The sequence below is a fragment of the Pleuronectes platessa genome, chromosome 23 (genome assembly GCF_947347685.1).
Source record: "Pleuronectes platessa chromosome 23, fPlePla1.1, whole genome shotgun sequence".
NCBI classification, from domain to species: domain Eukaryota; kingdom Metazoa; phylum Chordata; class Actinopteri; order Pleuronectiformes; family Pleuronectidae; genus Pleuronectes; species Pleuronectes platessa.
This window is the reverse complement of record NC_070648.1, coordinates 11,517,003-11,537,547: the sequence shown is the minus strand read 5'-3', so window position 1 is coordinate 11,537,547 and position 20,545 is coordinate 11,517,003. Positions and strand designations below refer to the sequence as shown.

The following is a 20,545-nucleotide window of genomic DNA, read 5'->3' as shown; positions in this document are numbered from 1 at the left end:
GATCAGTGTGAACACATCTCTGTACCGGGGTCTCCCTCACACAGCTGTTCATACCACCTGCAGAGGACCAACCTCAGGGCCTCTGACGCCGGGACCTACTACTGCGCTGTGGTCTCCTTTGGCGAGATAGTGTTCGGCAAAGGAAGCAAGCTGCTGATCCCAGACGACCAAACGGCACAGATGAGAACCTTGGTTTGGCTCTCCATCATTAGAACTGGGATTCTCTTGCTCTGTCTCACAGTGTGTCTCTTGGTTTACTTCACAAACGGCTCAGTTCGTCCTTAAAGCTCCGACTTCAACAAGTTATTTTAACTTAAAGGTTCAGTGTGTAAGATTTGGGGGAAAGGGATCTATTGGCAGAAAGTGAATATAAAAGAATCCTACTGATGTTTTCACTTGTGTGTTTCATCTAAATTGTACTAATTGTTCTTTTCTTTATCCTAGAATTGGTCCTTAATATTAAAATACTTTGAATACCATCAGGAGTGGGTCCTCTCTGCGGAGGCCGCCATGTTTTTACAGTAGCCCAGACTGGACAAACTAAACACTGTTAGAGTTTTTTTAACAACTGAAGCTACCACAGTTTCTCTTTCATGTTTGGAAAGGGGAGGGTGAGGTGAGGGGTATCCATTTCACAGTCGCAGTTAAGAAATATCACAAAGACAAAATGTGAAATGTTAGATTCATCTTTTTTTTGGCCATTTCACACACTTGTTTAAGCTTTTTATTGCTTTTTAACATGAAATATAAAAATACAGGCATGCACATGTATATATTGCAAAGACAAATAAATAAATTTAAAAAAGCAATAAAAAACAACGAGTGACGCCACACTGCTTCACAGCCACCAATGTGAACTGCTCACTTCTTCAAACCCCACTTGAGAAACCAAACATGAGAACCCAGGTGACATCATCAGGGTGGATAAGACATTCTGCATATACATGACGCAGAAAAGCTGACGTTTGATCAGCTTTGTAAAGTTGGTGGAATTTGCCTTTAAATGAATTACAGATTGTTAACCCTCCCTCACGGTGCAGTGAACAAACCAACCTCAAGCTACTGTTCTGGGGACATCCTGTTTCAAACCGCAGAGACACAAACAAACGAGAGGGTCTGAGAACTTTTCTCTTGTTGCCTCTTACACCTTGTGACAGAAAGTTGAATTATCCACCTACGTAGAATTCTCTTTGGCCTTTCATGTGCACATATCGTACACTAGTGCAGTGCCTGTTCTAAACATGCGTGTTTGGAGTGAGCTGTTCGCTTGTGATGCAATGAAGCTGTTGTGCATCCGTGATGATGCAGATTGTGTTTTTTGCACCAGTGTGATTTTTAGTATGAATTTGATATATTACTGTTCACCTGTGTGATTGAAGTATTTACTTTTTTTTTTTTTTTCAGACTGTACATCTTGGCTATTTTACAAGCTTCAGACAACTTTTCAAAATAAAAGCTCTGTAATTCAGCTCAGTATAAAGCATTACAGCAACCTAAACAAACGCTGTACAAAAAAAACAAAACAAAGACACATTACCAAACAGGAATTGATTAGAAGAAAATAACAAAAAAACTACAGGTGGTGTCCCTCAAATACATCAAAATGAAAGTAAACCTGAAAATTTGTAAGGAGAACAAAATTCATATATTTTCATATAGTGAATTAAAGCAAACGTCTAAATAAATAGTCAATTAATGTACAAACACCTAAAAAATCTTAACTCCAATCACAAAGTATTTGTACTTCCCACCTCTGATTATTACATTTCACAGCAAAATCTTTCAGTTTGATCTGTTAGGGCTTTTGTGTTTCCCTTCGTTGCACACAGCATGCGAACAGTCACAGTGCTCTCACCTTATCCACCACAGAGAGTCAGAGCAAAAGCCAAACACTGAGAAGTGGCCAGTTTAAAGGCTGCACCATCTGTTTATGTATTCGGTTAGAGGAAGATATAGATCAGAGGGGACTTTTGAGCAGGATCTGATACATTTTTTTCGTGGTAGCTTTAAGCACTGCACACCTATATTGAGGTTTTGAGATATGCATCTCTGAGATCCCTGAGGCCCCCAACGTCCTCACTTCAGAAAGTTGAAGATAGCATCAAATGACCCTGCCCCTTTAGTAGTTAACATTTTTGGTTGGTACACTAGGTTGTGTTAACACTTCTGGCCACAAGTAAATTACAAAAAACTGCTTGTATGTGACATGTGGTCACCATGTTTCCAACAGATAGCTGTGGTCTGTGAATAATGAAAGCTCGGCTTCATGAGAAAGCTCACGCTTCAGCAGGATGCACGTCGTCCACTGTTACCTGCACTACTTTGAATGCAGAGACACAGTAGAAATTGAGTCGTGCACACACAAATAAAATTAAACTTGTTTTATTTAGATGATACCAAGCTGAAGCTTTACATGTTTCACACGGAGGTAAAGATCTAATTTACAGGACTGTTCTGATGTCAGTAAAGACATAATGTGGTGATTAAACACAGAGACATATACAGAAGCTGTCCAGCTCTACTGCCTCACACTCAAGTACACACATTCACTCCAGGTATCATCCCTCTGTCCTCTGGATCTGTTCATCTGTATCTCCCTGTGAGCAATGTAGCAGGGGTCATCTTCATTCTGCTCATCCTGTGCATGAGAAACAGTCAGTCATGTTGTTGGCCATGATAGAAAATGTGCACAAGTGTTTGAAGAGTAACACAACAGCTCATCTTTACCTTTGCATTAATTTTGGAGGATGCAGCATGGGGATCTGAAAAGACAGAAAGACTTTTTAATGTCATATAATGATCACTGGGATCATGAGGAACAGATAATGAGGATCACCCCACCTGAGCCCTGGCAGCAGTTTGTCTTGAACGCTCTTTGTGCTGTGTAAGCCAGAGAAACAACCAGGATTGTGGTGAACGCCAAAGCTCCGCTCAGGAAATACACCAAGGGAAGATAGTCCACCACCTCTGCAGAGACCCAGACATCAGGAGACATTACTGAGCTTTCCACCACTATTTAACAATTGTGACAATCTTGGCTGAAGTTCTAGTTACCTTCAAAGTCCACTTTGGTCCCGTCTCCAAACACAATGTGTCCACATGCAGCGACAGCACAGTAGTAGGTCCCAGCATGAGAACGGTTCAGTCTCTCCATTGACAAGTTGTAGACACAGGTGTGTGTCTGTGTGTCAGGTTTCCTCTCGCACTGATGGTTCCTGTCTCCATGGGTGTAAATGAGTCCAGGCTGAGGTTCTTCAGAGTTCTTGACCCAGTAAACACTGTGTTCTCCATCACAGGTCCCAGTGTGAACTGTACAGCTGAGAGTCACAGAGCCTCCTGGCTGGATGCTCTCAGACTGATGCACCACAGCCTGGATGTTAGACCCTGAACCTTTCACACTGACAGTGACGCCCTCCGTAAACTCAAACACGTAGAAATTACTCTTTATACAGTAGTAAGTAGCTGAGTCGGAAAGCTGCAGATCTGAGATATTTAGGTGACTCGCATTATCCATAATTTCCATAGTGAAGCGGTGATTGTCCTTGAATTCATTCAATAACGGACTACTTTTAGTGGATTTGTACGTCACTGAGATAATTCGAGGTTTTTGTCCTGGTGTTTGTTTGTACCAATACATTTTCTTTTCATCCCTCTCATAGAAACATTGCAAAGTCAAGTTGTCTCCAACATCAGCTGATATAAATCCACTGACTTGAGACAAGATAAATTGATGCATCTGAACTGAGGAGAAAAAGGAGAAAAGCTAAATAACTGTTAATGTTATGTGACAGAAATTAAATCGTGATCAGCATCAGGACTGACTGAATATTTAAAAAACACACAACTCACCCATTTTCCCCAAGAAGAAACATGTCAGGTAGAGAACGAACTTCGGAGATGTATTCATGTTGAAATCGTTGTGTTGAATGACAAACAGCCCGACACTTTCTCCTCTCTTCAGAGTAAAGACTTGTGTTGATTGGCCAGCAGGGCAACACTGATCACATGATCACTGCCACCTTTGATATTAATCTTTTTTCTTTGAAAAGAGTCACAGTATCACTGGATAAAAATGTTAAAGATTAGAAAAAGTTGTGAAAAAAATACATAGTCTAGCATGAATAAATAACAAACAGTAGGTAAGATCGGAAAGAGATTAAAATATATTAATAAAAGTAAGAGTTGAAGTCAGACCCGAAGGACTAAGACAGCACATCTATAAAATGTATCTTTAAAGAGGATAAGGAGTTTTGAAAAATCTTCCGATGGAGATCTGTCTGACAAAGAGGGGGGGCTCTAACAGAAAAGACCTGGTCCCCTTTGGTACTGAAGCCGGGAATGTGGAGTGGTTATTAGGGCCTTTGCCGTGGACCTGAGGTTACAACAGGGACCACATGGTATCAAAAAGTCAGAAGTCATCAATAAAATAATAGAATAAATTCTAAAATGTTCTACTACTCTACAATTTAGGCAATGAAGAGAAGTGATGAAAGAATCCTGGATCAGCCCCTTTTGTCCAGATCTGCATCTCAATTTGATGGGTTGTTTCTTGGCCCATGTCCTGTCCTTCTCTCAAGCAACCAACCAACCAAGACAGGGGTGAAAACATAACCTCCTTAGTGGAGGTAACAATTCTAACATAAGAGTAACATCAACACTGCTTGATGTTACTCTTCTGTTCTGCTCTTCTGTTAATTTCATTGCTTTTCACTTAAAGTGGTCTACTGGGTTGTAGTGAAGACACTGCAGAGACTTCCTGATTGAAAGTGCTCAGACAAAGAGAGCAGAAGGTCTTTTGACCACACGGAGGCTAAATACAGATCCTCACATGTCAGGGAGGAAATTGGGCTTAAGTTCAAGAAGTATATTCTATATTTAGTGGGAGTGGAAAATATGGCAACTGACAACATCAAATCATTGATTTAAAATCAATGATTTAATTTTTATTTTTATTTTTTTTTGCATAGAGAAGCTTTACATTCATCATGTATGGAAGTGTAAGATGTTCAGCTCTACTGCTTTAACACTGGTGTACACGCATTCACTCCCGTCACCGTCTGTTTGTCTTCTTGCTCTGCTGGAGCTGTGCTCCATTAAAGCAGCATAATGTGGATGTCATGGTTTTATCTTTTGAGTGTTTAGTTTCCGCCTCTTTTTGAAGAGTGTTTTCAGTTCATTAGTACCTCCTTGTGTTTCATGTATATCCTTGTGTTTATGTTTGTATGTGTTGTTGCTTCTGTGTCCCTGTTTTTTCCACTCCCTGTGTTCTGTTTTCTGTTTTATTTTGTAGGCCCTGCTCCTAGAGTGTTTTCTTTCTTCACTTCCTGTCTCTGTGATTTTACTGCACCAGTCCTCATGTGTTCCACCTGTGTTCAATTGCCGCTGCCTTCCCTGTGTGTATATAGGTCTCTGTGCTTCCTGCGGCGGTTTATTGTTTTATGTTTGTCGTGATCCCTTTTGCTTGTCGTTATGCCCTGTCCTAGTATCTGTCTTACTGCCTGCCGTAATCTCCTGTCCTGTCTATATGCTTCATCTCCTGTGCTTGCTTGGTCTGTTCTTCTCGTAAACTTCCAGTGTTTTCCTCTGTGTTAGCTTTTTTTTCTTTTGACTTTTAGAGATTCTCTTTTGTTTGTTGGCCATCAAAAGGACACCTTTAGTTTAAACTCTGCATCCTGGGGCCACTTGCCTAACCAAACCTGACAGTGGGTTGTTTGCAACTTGATGACCCTGCTAATTAAAAATAAAAGAGTAATTTGCCTTATTAGGAGGACGTGTGTCTAAACGTAACATGTGATATTGAAACCAGCATTAATGTATTTCATTAAAGAACATTCATCCAATTTAGTTTATAGCTAAAACATTTCAAGTGTGTCGTAGAAATTCAAAGCTACTAAAGTAGTGCAACACTATCACTTACCTCCATATTCAGAGCTGCTGCAGCTGCTTGAGATTCTAGTTTGTGACATGAGACAACAACAAAAGTCGTATTCAAGATGCTCACTGGAAGTGAGGTGATTCTATTGACTTAGTTAGAACAGAAGTAATAAAGTAAATGTGTCAATCACTAGAAGTGTTTGAGGAGGACTCACTAATTACAAGGAATACATCTGAAGTAGCATCGGGGCGTTAACACAGGACAAGAAAACAGTCCATTCCAAACAGGCAGGTTTACTATGGACACAACAGTATTAGTATAAAAAGCTTGTAGGTGCAACATCATTTGTGGTTTCCTGCACTGCACACTTTCACTGCTTTATGATGAGTACACACATTCAGCCTTTCTGTTGTCCATCTATCGTCTTGACCTGTTAGGGAAGTTAATATTCAAAGCAACATAATAGAGGTCGTCTGTATCTCGGTAACCCTAGGTCCAAAACACACAGAGACGAATTAGGATATTGGTCTGAAAAGATCATTTAAACAGTAATAGGAAGTTTGAAAGGCCATTAATGGATCATTGAGATAAGTATCACCTGTGGATTTGTTTTGGGGGAGCTGATGACTCTCGATATAAATCACACAAAAGGTTATATTTAGTGAATATATATATATACATATCTGTATGTTTATGACCAGACTTTATATACAGTCTAATGTCAATATGTATAAGCCTGTAGCAAATGACCCCGCCCCTTTGGTAGGTAACATTTTGGTTGGTACACACAATGATAATAAGTCATACAAACCTTACTAAAGCAATTTAAGGTGGTGTTAACACTACTGGCCACAAGTAAATAAATAAAAAAAAAACTGCTTGTATGTGACATGTGGTCACCATGTTTCCAACAGATAGCTGTGGTCTGTGAATAATGAAAGCTCGGCTTCAAGTAAGCTCACGCTTCAGCAGGATGCACGTCGTCCACTGTTACCTGCACTACTTTGAATGCACAGACACAGTAGAAATGAGTCATGCACACACAAATACAAATTTAACTTGTTTTATTTAGATGATAACAAACTGAAGCTTTAAATGTTTCACACGGAAGTAAAAGACTGTTCTTATGTCAGTAAAGTCAGAATGTGGTGATGTAAACACAGAGAACAATACAGAAGGTGTCCAGCTCTACTGCCTCACACTCAAGTACACACATTCACTCCAGGTATCATCCCTCTGTCTTCTGGATCTGTTCATCTGTATCTCCCTGTGAGCAATGTAGCAGGGGTCGTCTTCATTCTGCTCATCCTGTGCATGAGAAACAGTCAGTCATGTTGTTGGCCATGACAGACAATGTGCACAAGTGTTTGAACAGTAACACAACAGCTCTTCTTTACCTTTGCATTTATTTTGGAGGTTTGAGCATGGGGGATCTGAAAATACAGAAGGAGAGGTTGCCTCTGCCATATGCCCCCAGGCTGCCCAGCCATCTGTACGATGGCGAGAGGGAAATATATGGCATGGTATATTACTATGAGAAGTACCGAGTATTTTTAATGCTTGACATGTAAGTTAGGATTCAAATTTTTTTATTGTATTTTAAGTTTGAACATTTAGTGTTCTGATGTGGTTTGTAACCTTAGACAGCTGAACCATTTCAGCAGCAGTTTCTAGGCGATACATGTGACTATAAACTCAACTGAATCCTATTTGGTATTTAATCTAGTCTGCATCTATGTGGCGATCCTGTGAAAACCTAAACTGTTGAGACTCGTGTTGTAAATTAAGCCAATATAAGATCAGAAGTTAAGCTAAGCTCACTGAATTAGAACGCTGATGTGGTGGGGCCCTTGATGTCACTGAATGGAAACACCAAGGCATTGTTTGTGGTTATGGTGCATCGAGTTGAAGACCAGTCTTCCTGTAGTTGTGGAAGATGTGCAATGTCTTAGACACGCAAGTAATTAAATAAAGTTCTGTCAGACATCTCGCTTTCAAATATTTATTGCAGCAATAGAACAGGTCATTGTTTGGTGTCTATAGGCTCCAACTTAATCACTCCCCCAGATATGATTACATAAATATGATGGAAGTGATGAACAAACACTCATAACCCTCATAGGAGCCTACAGGTGGATGCTGGGTTGATGGAGGGGCTGAAGCAAATGGCAGCAATATTGACGCAGCAGCTGATATGTTTCTGAAACGACTCTGCAGCAGTGAACTAGTCAGAGTCAGACAAACCTTTGACCCTAACCCTTGACTGCTCTGTCGCTCCCTGTCAAACGAGTAATGTTTCACCAGACTGCAGACTTCCACCTAGGTGATGGTGGAAATACACTTTAATTTAACTGAAAATGTGGATCATGGTGGCATCTGATCGTGGTGATGGATCGTGATCGTGAAGGGGGATACTGATATTAGATAGTGGTGGTGGATCGTGTTCTTGATGGCAGCTGATCGTGGATTATGATTACAACAATACTGCTTGATATACAATATGATAGGAAAATCTCCTGCTGTTTTGTTCATGTATGAAAGGCAAACGCTGCAGGAAGTCTGATCCCCATTCTCCAGACATCGCCGGAGGTCGTGACTAATACAAAACTCTGGACAGTCATCAACATCTTTTCCAGCCTTTTGCCTTTTTTCTTTTGCACCAAGATACACATGCACAACGAGAAAATAAAGACTTGAGTTTAAGTAAGATTTTCTGTGGCACAGATATCACAATTACATTTCACATCTTGTCACAGTGATGTCAACTGCTCCCATCCACAAATGGCACAAAAGCTCAAAAGCAGACTGAAGGCGACGCCTCAGTTCCTCTCTGAGCTCTGAGCTGGTTTCTTGAGTGCTTGGTGGTGGCGTAGACAACATTAGGCTCCGGCTCTCTCTCTCTAGCAGGCCTTCTGCTCCGCTCTGCTCTTGGAAGGAAACTCAGTCCTGCGTAGTTCAGGTCATCAGAGCCCACATTCTGTAAAAGGAAGTATTCAATGACTTATATCCCCCTGAGTTGTCTGTGTGGCATTACATGAAACCACTACTTGATGACTGAAAGACTTGGATCCATGTTAATCTATGGTTCAACTTTGATTACCTTACTGTCTTGTAGATCCTGTGCCTCTTTATGTGCTAAATGACAGAAACAATACATCTGGTCAGGAGTCAGGGAGCTTTGTAATGGCAAAGTTGGAATAAAAAACACATAAATACCTGTATGAAGTTTCCAGATTTTAAGAACCAGAGCGATGATGATTATAATGAGGACTATAATCAGACCGCCCATGAGGATCACCATGGTAAGATTTGCTTGTTCATCAGACTTTTCTAAACAAAGATACATTTTTGAGTGCTGAGACCAAAGACTTTGTGTAAAGATGGACGACGCGGCTCCACTTCTACTTTTCACCTCGTCTTTAAAGCATCAGATAACAAATAACAAAACACTTGAGCATACATCAGTGTGATAACAACTACCTCAAATGACAGAAACCGTCTATCTTATTTTGGTCCATGTCCAATTTGCTAACAATGAGGGGGCAGGGTTTATGAACTATGTTGCAGCCAGCCACCAGGTAGCGACAGTGACACTTTGGCCTAACTTTTGTGGTGCTCTCATGTCGTCCATCTTTTTATAAAGTCTATGGTGCAGACAAATGCTATCACCATCATAAAGGCTTCAGCAGAGATTACATTTCTTTAAATATAAACATGTAATAATTGTATTATTACCTGCTAACGTTGTCTAAAACAAACAAGCCGGCATAAAATCTATTTCCCCTATAACAAAACACAGACAAAACTCTGCAGCGATCTTACCTTTAACCTTTAAATATGTTGCACTGTAAACTGCTGGGGATTTTCTGTAGTCTCTGCCCATGTTATAGCCACATATATAGAGTCCAGAGTCAGATAAATCCACTTGTTTGATTTGGAGAAAGACGTTACTGACGTTGGACGTTATGTTGAACTTTTCTTCTTCAAACCCATCGAAGTACGATGCACCTCTCTCAAGGGAGAGCATGGAGGAGATGGGGCTGGTGTTAGATCCGTTTTTCAGTCTGAACCATGATATGTCAGAGGGGGAACTGGTGTAGTTGGTGCACAGCAGCGTGACCTCTTCACCGGTCTGGACCTCCACAGCGTGAAATTCACAACGTGAGACAGAGATCCAACCTGAAACAAACAAAATTTAGATATTTCTCCGTTTGGGTAGAGAGGTTGTTGCAAAGGATATATATGTATCAGGTCAAGATGGCTACATAGCATGAGTCAATTTACTTTACTTTAACAAAATAGATCTAAACCATTAAAAATCATTAAAATTGGCTGTTGATATATTGAGAAAAAATAGATGTACTTACTGAGGATACAGAGTATAGCTGACAGGAGGGTGAAGTTCATTGTCGTGCGCATGGTGCGACAGCACTGCTGTAATGTTCGTGACTGAACTGTGTTTCAAAGACAAGTGGTCTCAGTGTAAAGAGGCGGGGAACAGGCTGACAATAACACAGTACTGTCATCATGTATTTGATGCATGTCACAGAGGATCTTATTATATATTATCCACTTTCTAAATGTGAACTTTTATTTCCACATGCCTGCACAGTTTTTCAAGAAGGTATCCATTTGCCAAACAGTTTTCATGGTGATGTGTCAGTTTAAGAGTAACTTGCACTTAAATGGTCGAGAGTCAAGGTGAGATTTTAGGAGAGAAAAAGTCTTAAAAGGGACATATTATGAAAATTCCACTTTTGTAGTGCTTCTACACGTTAATTTGGGTATCTGGCGTGTCTACCGTCCCAAAAACTCTGGAAAAAAACTCCTATGTCAGAAACTATACGATAGAGTGCGTTGAATGGGAATATGACCAGAATTGACTTCACAGTCGGTCTACATGGCATAGCCCCCCCCCCCCCCGGAGGCGGAGATCTGGCGGAGGAGGAGACCAGGGTAAATTACGAGCCAGAGCACCCTCCTCAACTCGAGGCGGCGGGTGTTAGCTGGGGAGTTAGCCGAGGGGGGACGCTAACCAGCCGGGGAGCAGGGTGAGAGGCGGAGGAAACAGAGCCTGCGGTCGGGGTAAGTTAGAGCCACAGCCCCCTCCTCAGCTCGGGCTCGCTGGGTGATGTCCGCGGGCTACTGGCTCCATGTCATGTCAGCGGCTCACTTCTGGGGGAAGTGTCGGTGTTTGTTTACGGTTAGAAGCAGGGAGCTGACGCTAGCTTGCTATTAGTGTGTTTTTAAAGTTGCAGCACTTTCTGGAATGGCTTCTTGTGCATGTTTTTACATCAGTATTGCATGTGGCAGCCCAACCGGGAAGCAGCGGAGATCTGGCCATGAAGCAGAGCCTGCGGTCGGGGTAAATCACAAGCCAAAGCCCCCTCCTCAGCTCGGGCTCGTTAGGTGATGTCGGTCTGTGGCTCCATGTCAGCGGCTCGCTTCTGGTGGACCTGTCGGTGTTTGTTTACGGTTAGCAGCAGCCGCCTGTCTGATCTCCCCACGGACATTGGAGCGTTGACAGTGAGTGTCTTGTGTCGCAGTGAGTGTCTTCAACTAGAAAAGCTGTTGTTTTGTTTCGGTAATTGACGGTGACATGTAAGCTAGGTGGCGTTAGCCTCATAGCAATCAGTGCCCGGCTTGCCGGCCGGCGTCGGCAGCGGGCAGACGGCTGCTCGGTGGCGGGTTGGACCCCGGCTGTCCCCGGGCGGCTCACTGCGAGGCTGGCGATGCTCCCGCTGACTTCACACACCTGACAGCCGGACACGTCTCATCGGCTCAGGGTTCCCCACGTCTGCAGGGTATGTCTCATTTTCATCCTTGATCATTATCGATCTGTGACAAATCTCCAGCCTGTGTGTGTCCATCTACGGTTAGCAGCAGTGAGCTAACGCTAGCTTGGTGTTAGTTTGTGTTTAAAGTTAAAGCACTTTCTGGAATGGCTGCTTGTGCACGTTTTTACAGCAGTATTGCATGTGGAACCTCGGACGAGAAGCATCGAACTGGGAGCAGGGGGGAGAGATCTCATTTCGGGTCCGGAGTGGAGGAACAATGCTCTCGGAGTCGTAGCTTGGGTGTGTCGCCCCGGTAGAAGCACGGCTATAACTAGAAAACAATGTACTCAGAGGCTAACCCGAGTCTTTGCTTCTGTGTGTGTCGCCCCGGTTGAAACAGCAGGTATAACTTAACTTAATTATCACTATAATTATATACTGTATACACACATATCTAATGCATGTATTTAAATAATGTTCATCTTTATCAGAAGGTTTAGTAGTTTGAAAATTGTAGCTTCAATGAAGAAACACAACAAACAGATACAGAAATATATGTGTAGGACAGTGACTTAAATGATTTTAACAACCTTACTTATGCTAAGGCAATTTAAGACGTGAAACTGGATGTGTGTGCGTGTGTGTGTGTGTGTCTGGGGCGGGGCGGTGAGAGGGGGGGGGGGGGCTGGGCACTCAAAACAGGTCAATCTGAGGAGGGCTGTTTTAGACAGGGTAAAAAGGGTGCTGTTTTAAATGATCCTTGAGGTATTTTGACCAAAAAATGTTACAGACATTTCATTAAGACCACAAGAAACCATATCAACTGTGGTAAAATGGGCATAATGTTTCCCCTTTAACTTTATGAAAATAAAGTTCTTATATTGTGAGAAAAATGTCTTTATTTTACGAGAATCCGTCAAATAGTCCGTAATGAAAAAAAAGCAAGCAATGAAGCGAGTTGCTGGTCCCAGACGACCAAACGGCACAGATGAGAACCAACTTGTATGTTCAGAGTTTAAGATTTGGGGGAAAGGGATCTATTGGCAGAAAGTGAATATAAAATAGATAATAATATAATAATTAGGGCTGTGAAATGATTACAATTTTTAATCAAATTAATCACAGGTTTCTATGGATTAATCATGATTAATCACATTACCGATTTTTTCGGAATATTTTTGTGAAAACAAGATTTATGACATTTAACTTTTCTTTTGTGCTGCAACTCAGCAGTTCTTCAGCAGTTATCATTGCTTTTCCATATGGAACATTAATATAATCTTCATCCTAAACAGAATTCGGGCTCCTTAGCCATTGTGTGGTTGAATAAAACTTTTTTTTTTTTAAATTAAACAGAAATTATTTGAGCTTCTTAGCCATAGGATGGTTGACATTTTTTATATTTTTTGTCACACAACCATTAACCACACCATGATACAATCTAATGCCTCTAAAGGCCCTCTTAGCTACTCGGTCTTTGGCCAGTTGGTGAAGCAAACTAACTTGTTCAAATTCTCTGACAGTAAAGCTGACCGCTTTTTTTGCACAATGTGTCCGGCGAGTGAGTCTGGTTTGGCGCATTCCACTTGAACGCCCCTCGCCGACCAACACATGCTTCGCGTTGCGGTGGTTAGGCGGGTATTGCTACGGTGAAACGATAACGTCTTCTCGCAGAGTGTGCATATCACCTTGGTTTTACTGAATGTTCGATCTTTGTTTTTTTGGAACACGATCTTCCCGTCCAGAAGGTCCTCAGGTTCATCAGAATTATCCATGTTGTTTGTTTGTTTGAATGGCAGCTGCCGTCTGACTGCATTAGAGCGGCGACTAGTGCAGAGGCGGCGGAATTGGAAGGTCCTTCTGCGCATGCGTTAAATGCGTTAAAAAAAAAACAACGAATTAATCCTGTAATTTAATCATAACGCGTTAACGCGTTATTTTTCACAGCTCTAATAATAATATGTTTTCATTTGTTTGTTTCATCTAAATTGTACAAATTGTTCTTTTCTTTATCCTAGAATGGGTCCTTTATATATTCAAATACTTTGAATACTATCAGGAGTGGGTCCTCTCTACGGAGGCCACCATGTTTTTACTGTAGCCCAGACTGGACAAACTAAACACTTTGTGAGTTTTTAGAACAACTGAAGCTACCACAGGTTCTCTTTCATGTTAGGAAGGGGAGGGTGAGGTTAGGGGTATCTATCTGCAACATGCGACTTCACCAGTAGATGTCACTAAATTCTACACACTGAACCTTTAAAGATTCCATCACAGTTAAGAAATATCACAATAATTCATGGCTCTTCAATAAGTGTGTGCAATTGCTGTTTAATTGTAACATTTTCAGATTGAATACAATATGGCAAAGTGGCTAACAAGAAAAAAAAACACAGACGTTTAAGACATTTTTTTTAAGTGAAGGCAACATCTCCTTGAGAAGAGAAAACAAACGGTTTAATTCAGACTTTATAAACATATTTCTTCCCCACATGAAGTCACATCACATGAAGTCACATCACAAGTAGAAGCTTCAAGCTTCATTTGATTAGACTTGTAAAGTTGTTGGAATTTGACTTTAAATGGATTACAGATTGTTAACCCTCCCTCACGGTGCAGTGAACAAATCAACCTCAAGCTACTGATCTGGGGACATCCTGTTTCAAACCGCAGAGACACAAACAAACGAGAGGGTCTGAGAACTTTTCTCCTGTTGCCTCATACACCATGTGACAGAAAGTTGAATTATCCACCTACGTAGAATTCTCTTTGGCCTTTCATGTGCACATATCGTACACTAGTGCAATGCCTGTTCTAAACATGCGTGTTTAGAGTGAGCTGTTCGCTTGTGATGCAATGAAGCTGTTGTGCATCCATGATAAAGCGGATTGTGTCTCCAATTTTACAGTCAGTGTGAATAGTAATAATGGGAATTTGCTGTATTACTGTCGCCTGTGGGATTGATTCATAAGTTTGAATTATTTACTTTACTGGTTATTTTGTCAGACTGTACATGTCGGCTATTACACCAGCTTAAGTCAACTTTTCAAAATAAAAGCTTTTTAATTCAGTTCATTATATAGCCTTACAACAACCGAATTAAACCTACAAAATAGACAGGTACTGTCGCGGGTCATACTATATAATAGTAATCAGTCGTATAAAAAAACATTATTAGCAGTAACATAAATTGGGTTATTTGCAAACTTATAGAACAAATCCAGACTGGTTGATCTCCCTCTCTTGTCTGTTTCATCTTTTTACGCCGTGTTACGTATTATTTGCTTGATATTCACTGATAGCTACACATCATTTGTTGTAAAGATATTTTGCTTAGCACTTCAGTCTTCCTGTGTTAGAGAGACAGTACTTCATTTTCCACCAGCGGAAACCTGCTCACAGTCACAGTCCTCTCACCTTGTCCACCACAGACAGTCAGAGCAAAAGACAAACACTGAGAAGTGGCCAACTTATACTTCGGTTAGAGGAAGATATAGATCAGAGGGGACTTTTGACCATGATCTGTTTTTGTTTAGTTTTCGTGGTAGCTTTAAGCACTGCACACCTACATTGACGTTTTGAGATATACTTCTCAGAGATAGCATCAAATGACTCCGCCCCTTTAGTAGATAACAATTTAGGCTGGTACAATAGGTTGTGTTAACGGTTCTGGCCACAAGTAAATTACAAAAAACGGCTTGTATGTGACATGTGGTCACCATATTTCCAACAGATAGCTGTGGTCTGTGAATAATGAAAGCTCGGCTTCATGAGAAAGCTCACGCTTCAGCAGGATGAACGTCGTCCACTGTTACCTGCACTACTTTGAATGCACAGACACAGTAGAAATGAGTCATGCACACACAAATACAAATTGAATTGAATTGCTTTACATGTTTCACACGGAGCTAAAAATCCAAATTTACAGGACTGTTCTGATGTCAGTAAAGACATAATGTGGTGATTAAACACGGAGACAGATACAGAAGGTGTCCAGCTCTACTTCCTCACACTCAAGTACACACATTCACTCCAGGTATCATCCCTCTGTCCTCTGGATCTGTTCATCTGTATCTCCCTGTGAGCAATGTAGCAGGGGTCATCTTCATCCTGCTCATCCTGTACATGAGAAACAGTCAGTCATGTTGTTGGCCATTACAGAACATGTGCACAAGTGTTTGAACAGTATTACAACAGCTCATCTTTACCTTTGCATTTATTTTGGAGGATGCAGCATGGGGATCTGAAAAGACAGAATTACTTTTTAATGTCATATAATGATCACTGGGATCATGAGGAACAGATAGTAGCATTTACCTGTAACCCTCATCATGCATATTGAGAAAGCCAGTAGAACACTCAGCAGGGTGGTGATTGCTGAGGTCGCACTCAAGAAAACCACCAGCCAGTCCACCTCATCTGCAGAGAGCCAGAGGACAGGAGACGTCACACACTTTTAACCAAAGGAGTAATGATCACTATTCATCACGTGAGACTCACAATCAAACTCCAGCTTGGTCCCGTCTCCAAAAGCTATGGTGCAGACAAATGCTATCACCATCACAAAGTCTTCAGCAGAGATCACATTTCTTTAGAACTAATGATGTAATAATTTTCTTATCAACTAATAAAGTTGTATAAAACAAAAAGGAAAATATAATTTGATGTGTATTTTAACTTGAGTTTACAACCTATATGGCAGCCAGCCACCAGGTGGCGATCAAGACGCTTTGACTTCTTTTTAGTTTTAGTTTAGTTAGTTCAGACCAGCTCTTATTTCAAGACGGCATAAAATCTATACCATCCCTAAAACAAAACACAGACAAAACTCTGCAGCGATCTTACCTTTAACCTTTAAATACGTAGCACTGTAAACTCCTGGGAATTTGCTGGAGTCTGTGCCCACCTTATAGCCACATATATAGAGTCCAGAGTCAGATAAATCAACTTGTTTGATTTGGAGAAAGACGTTACTGACGTTGGACGTCATGTTGAACTTTTCTTCTTCAAACCCATCAAAGTACGATGCAACTGTGTTATGGGAGAGCATGGAGGAGATGTGGCTGGTGTTAGATCCGTTTTCCAGTCTGAACCATGATATGTAAGAGGGGGAATTGGCATAGTTGGTACACAGCAGCGTGACCTCTTCACCGGTCTGGACCTCCACAACGTGAAATTCACAGCGTGAGACAGAGATCCAACCTGAAACAAACAAGATTCAGACATTTATCCGTTTGGGTGGAGAGAGGTTGTTGCAAGGGAAATCTTGCAGGTTGACGTTTTTTCTGGAGATGGATGATGTCAGAAGTATTAATTGTCTCTTTACCTGATGCATCGGGGAAGAAAGGAGTATTATACACCTTCAAAGTCAAGATGGCTACATGGCATTAGTCAATTTGTGGAGTGTCTCTCTATCTGTCTTAGGCCACCTGCTGTTTGTCTAAACACTAGGTCTTACAGATACTGCAAAAGAGTAATAGAGGCCTAATAACAAAGTGGATGAAGGACAATTAAACTAAGTCAACAAAATAGATCTAAACCATTAAAAATCATAAAAGTTGGCTGTTGATATATTGAGAAAAAATAGATGAACTTACTGAGGATACAGAGTATTGCTGACAGCAGGGTGAAGTTCATTGTCGTGCGCATGGTGCGACAGCACTGCTGTAATGTTCGTCACTGAACTGTGTTTCAAAGACAAGTGGTCTCAGTGTAAAGAGGCGGGGAACAGGCTGACAATACATAGTAGTGTCATCATGTATTTGATGCATGCTACACAGGATCTTATTATATATTAACCACTTTCTAAAAGTGACACTTTATTTCCTCATGCCTGCACTGTTTTTCAAGAAGGTTTCCATTTGCCAAACAGTTTTCATGGTGATGTCAGTTTAAGAGTAACTTGCATTTAAATGGTCGAGAGTCAAAGTGAGATTTTAGGAGAGAAAAAGACTTAACTTTATGAAAATAGAGTTCAGTCAGACAACTCACGTTCGAAAATGTAATATATTTATTACAACAGATTTAGTGTTTGGCGTCTAGGCTCAAACTCAATCACTCCCCATATGATTACACAGGAATGATGGGAGTGATGAGCAAATTCTTGTAACCCCCCCGTTGGAGCCTGCAGGTGGATGCTGGGGTGGTTTAGGGGCTGAAGCAACTGATGGCAATACTGCAGCAGTAGTGCATGCAAGAGGGGTTGATGGGAAATGTCTCTCTGGTTAAATAGATCTCCTGATAAAGTGGGTGTGTATTATAGATGGTTGTGGAGACTGAGGTATGTCACATGATGTATGTAACATGATTGGCGCAGCGCAGCTCGAGTTGCCTGCCAGAACTAGTTCGCCGGCTTCACCACATTTGTTATATTGTGAGAAAAACAACATGAAAAAAATATATTCAGAATATATATATATGTAACCCAACTGTTACTGATGCAAAAGTTAAAACGTTACACCACAAAATATGACGTAATTTTCTGGCTTCATAGTGTCATCTAAGCCTTCATGATGATGTCACTTATCATATGACATCATTAACTATTTATATATTAACACTACACATACCATTCTGTACATGACCTTTGGCCTTTGTCCAGTCCTTATCTGGAGATATTTCACATTTATTAAATTGGAGCAGATTAAAGTAAATCACAGCTTGGTAGAGTGGAATGATTCACTTCCTGCCGAGGTCCTGACGGATGATTAAAGTGTCACACAGACTGACCCACTTAACAGCCAATCAGCTGCAACCTCATTTTTACACTGTTGTCTGCTCTTTTGTCACAAAATGTTCATTTCCCAAGAAAACGACATCATTCAAACACATGGTGATCAGTGTGAACACATCTCTGTACCGGGGTCTCCCTCACACAGCTGTTCATACCACCTGCAGAGAACCAACTTCAGGGCCTCTGACGCCGGGACCTACTACTGCGCTGTGGTCTCCTTTGGCGAGATAGTGTTCGGCAAAGGAAGCAAGCTGCTGATCCCAGACGACCAAACGGCACAGATGAGAACCTTGGTTTGGCTCTCCATCATTAGAACTGGGATTCTCTTGCTCTGTCTCACAGTGTGTCTCTTGGTTTACTTCACAAACGGCTCAGTTCGTCCTTAAAGCTCCGACTTCAACAAGTTATTTCAACTTAAAGGTTCAGTGTGTACGATTTGGGGGAAAGGGATCTATTGGCAGAAAGTGAATATAAAAGAATCCTACTGATGTTTTCACTTGTGTGTTTCATCTAAATTGTACTAATTGTTCTTTTCTTTATCCTAGAATTGGTCCTTTATATTAAAATACTTTGAATACCATCAGGAGTGGGTCCTCTCTGCGGAGGCCGCCATGTTTTTACAGTAGCCCAGACTGGACAAACTAAACACTGTTAGAGTTTTTTTAACAACTGAAGCTACCACAGTTTCTCTTTCATGTTTGGAAAGGGGAGGGTGAGGTGAGGGGTATCCATTTCACAGTCGTAGTTAAGAAATATCACAAAGACAAAATGTGAAATGTTAGATTCATCTTTTTTTTGGCCATTTCACACACTTGTTTAAGCTTTTTATTGCTTTTTAACATGAAATATAAAAATACAGGCATGCACATGTATATATTGCAAAGACAAATAAATAAATTTAAAAAAGCAATAAAAAACAACGAGTGACGCCACACTGCTTCACAGCGACCAATGTGAACTGCTCACTTCTTCAAACCCCACTTGAGAAACCAAACATGAGAACCCAGGTGACATCATCAGGGTGGATAAGACATTCTGCATATACATGACGCAGAAAAGCTGACGTTTGATCAGCTTTGTAAAGTTGGTGGAATTTGCCTTTAAATGAATTACAGATTGTTAACCCTCCCTCACGGTGCAGTGAACAAACCAACCTCAAGCTACTGATCTGGGGACATCCTGTTTCAAACCGCAGAGACACAAACAAACGAGAGGGTCTGAGAACTTTTCTCTTGTTGCCTCTTACACCTTGTGACAGAAAGTTGAATTATCCACCTACGTAGAATTCTCTCTGGCCTTTCATGTGCACAAATCGTACACTAGTGCAGTACCTGTTCTAAAAATGCGTGTTTGGAGTGAGCTGTTCTCTTGTGATGCAATGAAGCTGTTGTGCACCTGTGTGATTGATATATAAGTTTGAAGTATTTACTTTTTGGTTACTTTTTCAGACTGTACATCATGGCTATTTTACAAGCTTCAGACAACTTTTCAAAATAAAAGCTCTGTTATTCAGCTCAGTATAAAGCATTACAGCAACCTATACAAACGCTGTACAAAAAAACAAAACAAAGACAAATTACCAAACAGGAATTGATTAGAAGAAAATAACAAAAAAACTACAGGTGGTGTCCCTCAAATACATCAAAATGAGAGTAAACCTGAAAATTTGTAAGGAGAACAAAATTCATATATTTTCATATAGTGAATTAAAGCAAACGTCTAAATAAATAGTCAATTAAAGTACAGATACCTAAAGATCTTAACTCAAATCACAAAGTATTTGTACTTCCCACCTCAGTTTATTACATTTCACTGCAAAATCTTTAAGTTTGCTCTGCTAGGGCTTTTGTGTTTCCCTTCGTTGCACACAGCATGCGAACTGCGTCTTGTAAAGATGACTTATCTTTGTTAAACACTTCAGTCTTCCTGTGTTAGAGCGACAGGACTTCATTTTCCACCAGCGGAAACCTGCTCACAGTCACAGTGCTCTCACCTTATCCACCACAGAGAGTCAGAGCAAAAGCCAAACACTGAGAAGTGGCCAGTTTAAAGGCTGCACCATATGTTTATGTATTCGGTTAGAGGAAGATATAGATCAGAGGGGACTTTTGAGCAGGATCTGATTTAATTTTTTTGTGGTAGCTTTTAGCACTGCACACC

The 20,545-nt window shown here is 40.9% G+C and overlaps 3 protein-coding genes across 3 annotated transcripts in view; all 3 read right to left on the bottom strand.

The window, feature by feature from the left end:
* Positions 1–2,518: 2,518 nt before the first annotated feature.
* Positions 2,519–3,907, bottom strand: LOC128430629 (uncharacterized). The gene is made up of 5 exons (XM_053416735.1): positions 3,850–3,907; positions 3,055–3,741; positions 2,842–2,967; positions 2,728–2,762; positions 2,519–2,638 (listed from the first exon to the last, which is right to left on the bottom strand). The coding sequence occupies exons 1-5, from the start codon at positions 3,905–3,907 to the stop codon at positions 2,519–2,521; spliced, it is 1,026 nt and encodes a 341-aa protein (XP_053272710.1).
* Positions 3,908–6,925: 3,018 nt separating this feature from the next.
* LOC128429854 (uncharacterized) lies at positions 6,926–10,381 on the bottom strand. Its single transcript, XM_053415696.1, has 5 exons — positions 10,243–10,381; positions 9,698–10,054; positions 9,092–9,205; positions 8,976–9,010; positions 6,926–7,183 (listed from the first exon to the last, which is right to left on the bottom strand). Exons 1-5 carry the CDS (start codon positions 10,292–10,294, stop codon positions 7,064–7,066), a joined length of 678 nt encoding a protein of 225 aa, XP_053271671.1. The 5' UTR covers positions 10,295–10,381; the 3' UTR covers positions 6,926–7,063.
* LOC128429850 (uncharacterized) overlaps positions 7,627–20,545 on the bottom strand; it is a 27,628-nt gene continuing 14,709 nt past the window's right edge. The window contains exon 5 of the mRNA XM_053415689.1: positions 7,627–8,852. Coding sequence (XP_053271664.1) covers positions 8,670–8,852 — 183 coding nt within the window. The 3' untranslated portion in view covers positions 7,627–8,669. The remainder of the gene's footprint in view (positions 8,853–20,545) is intronic.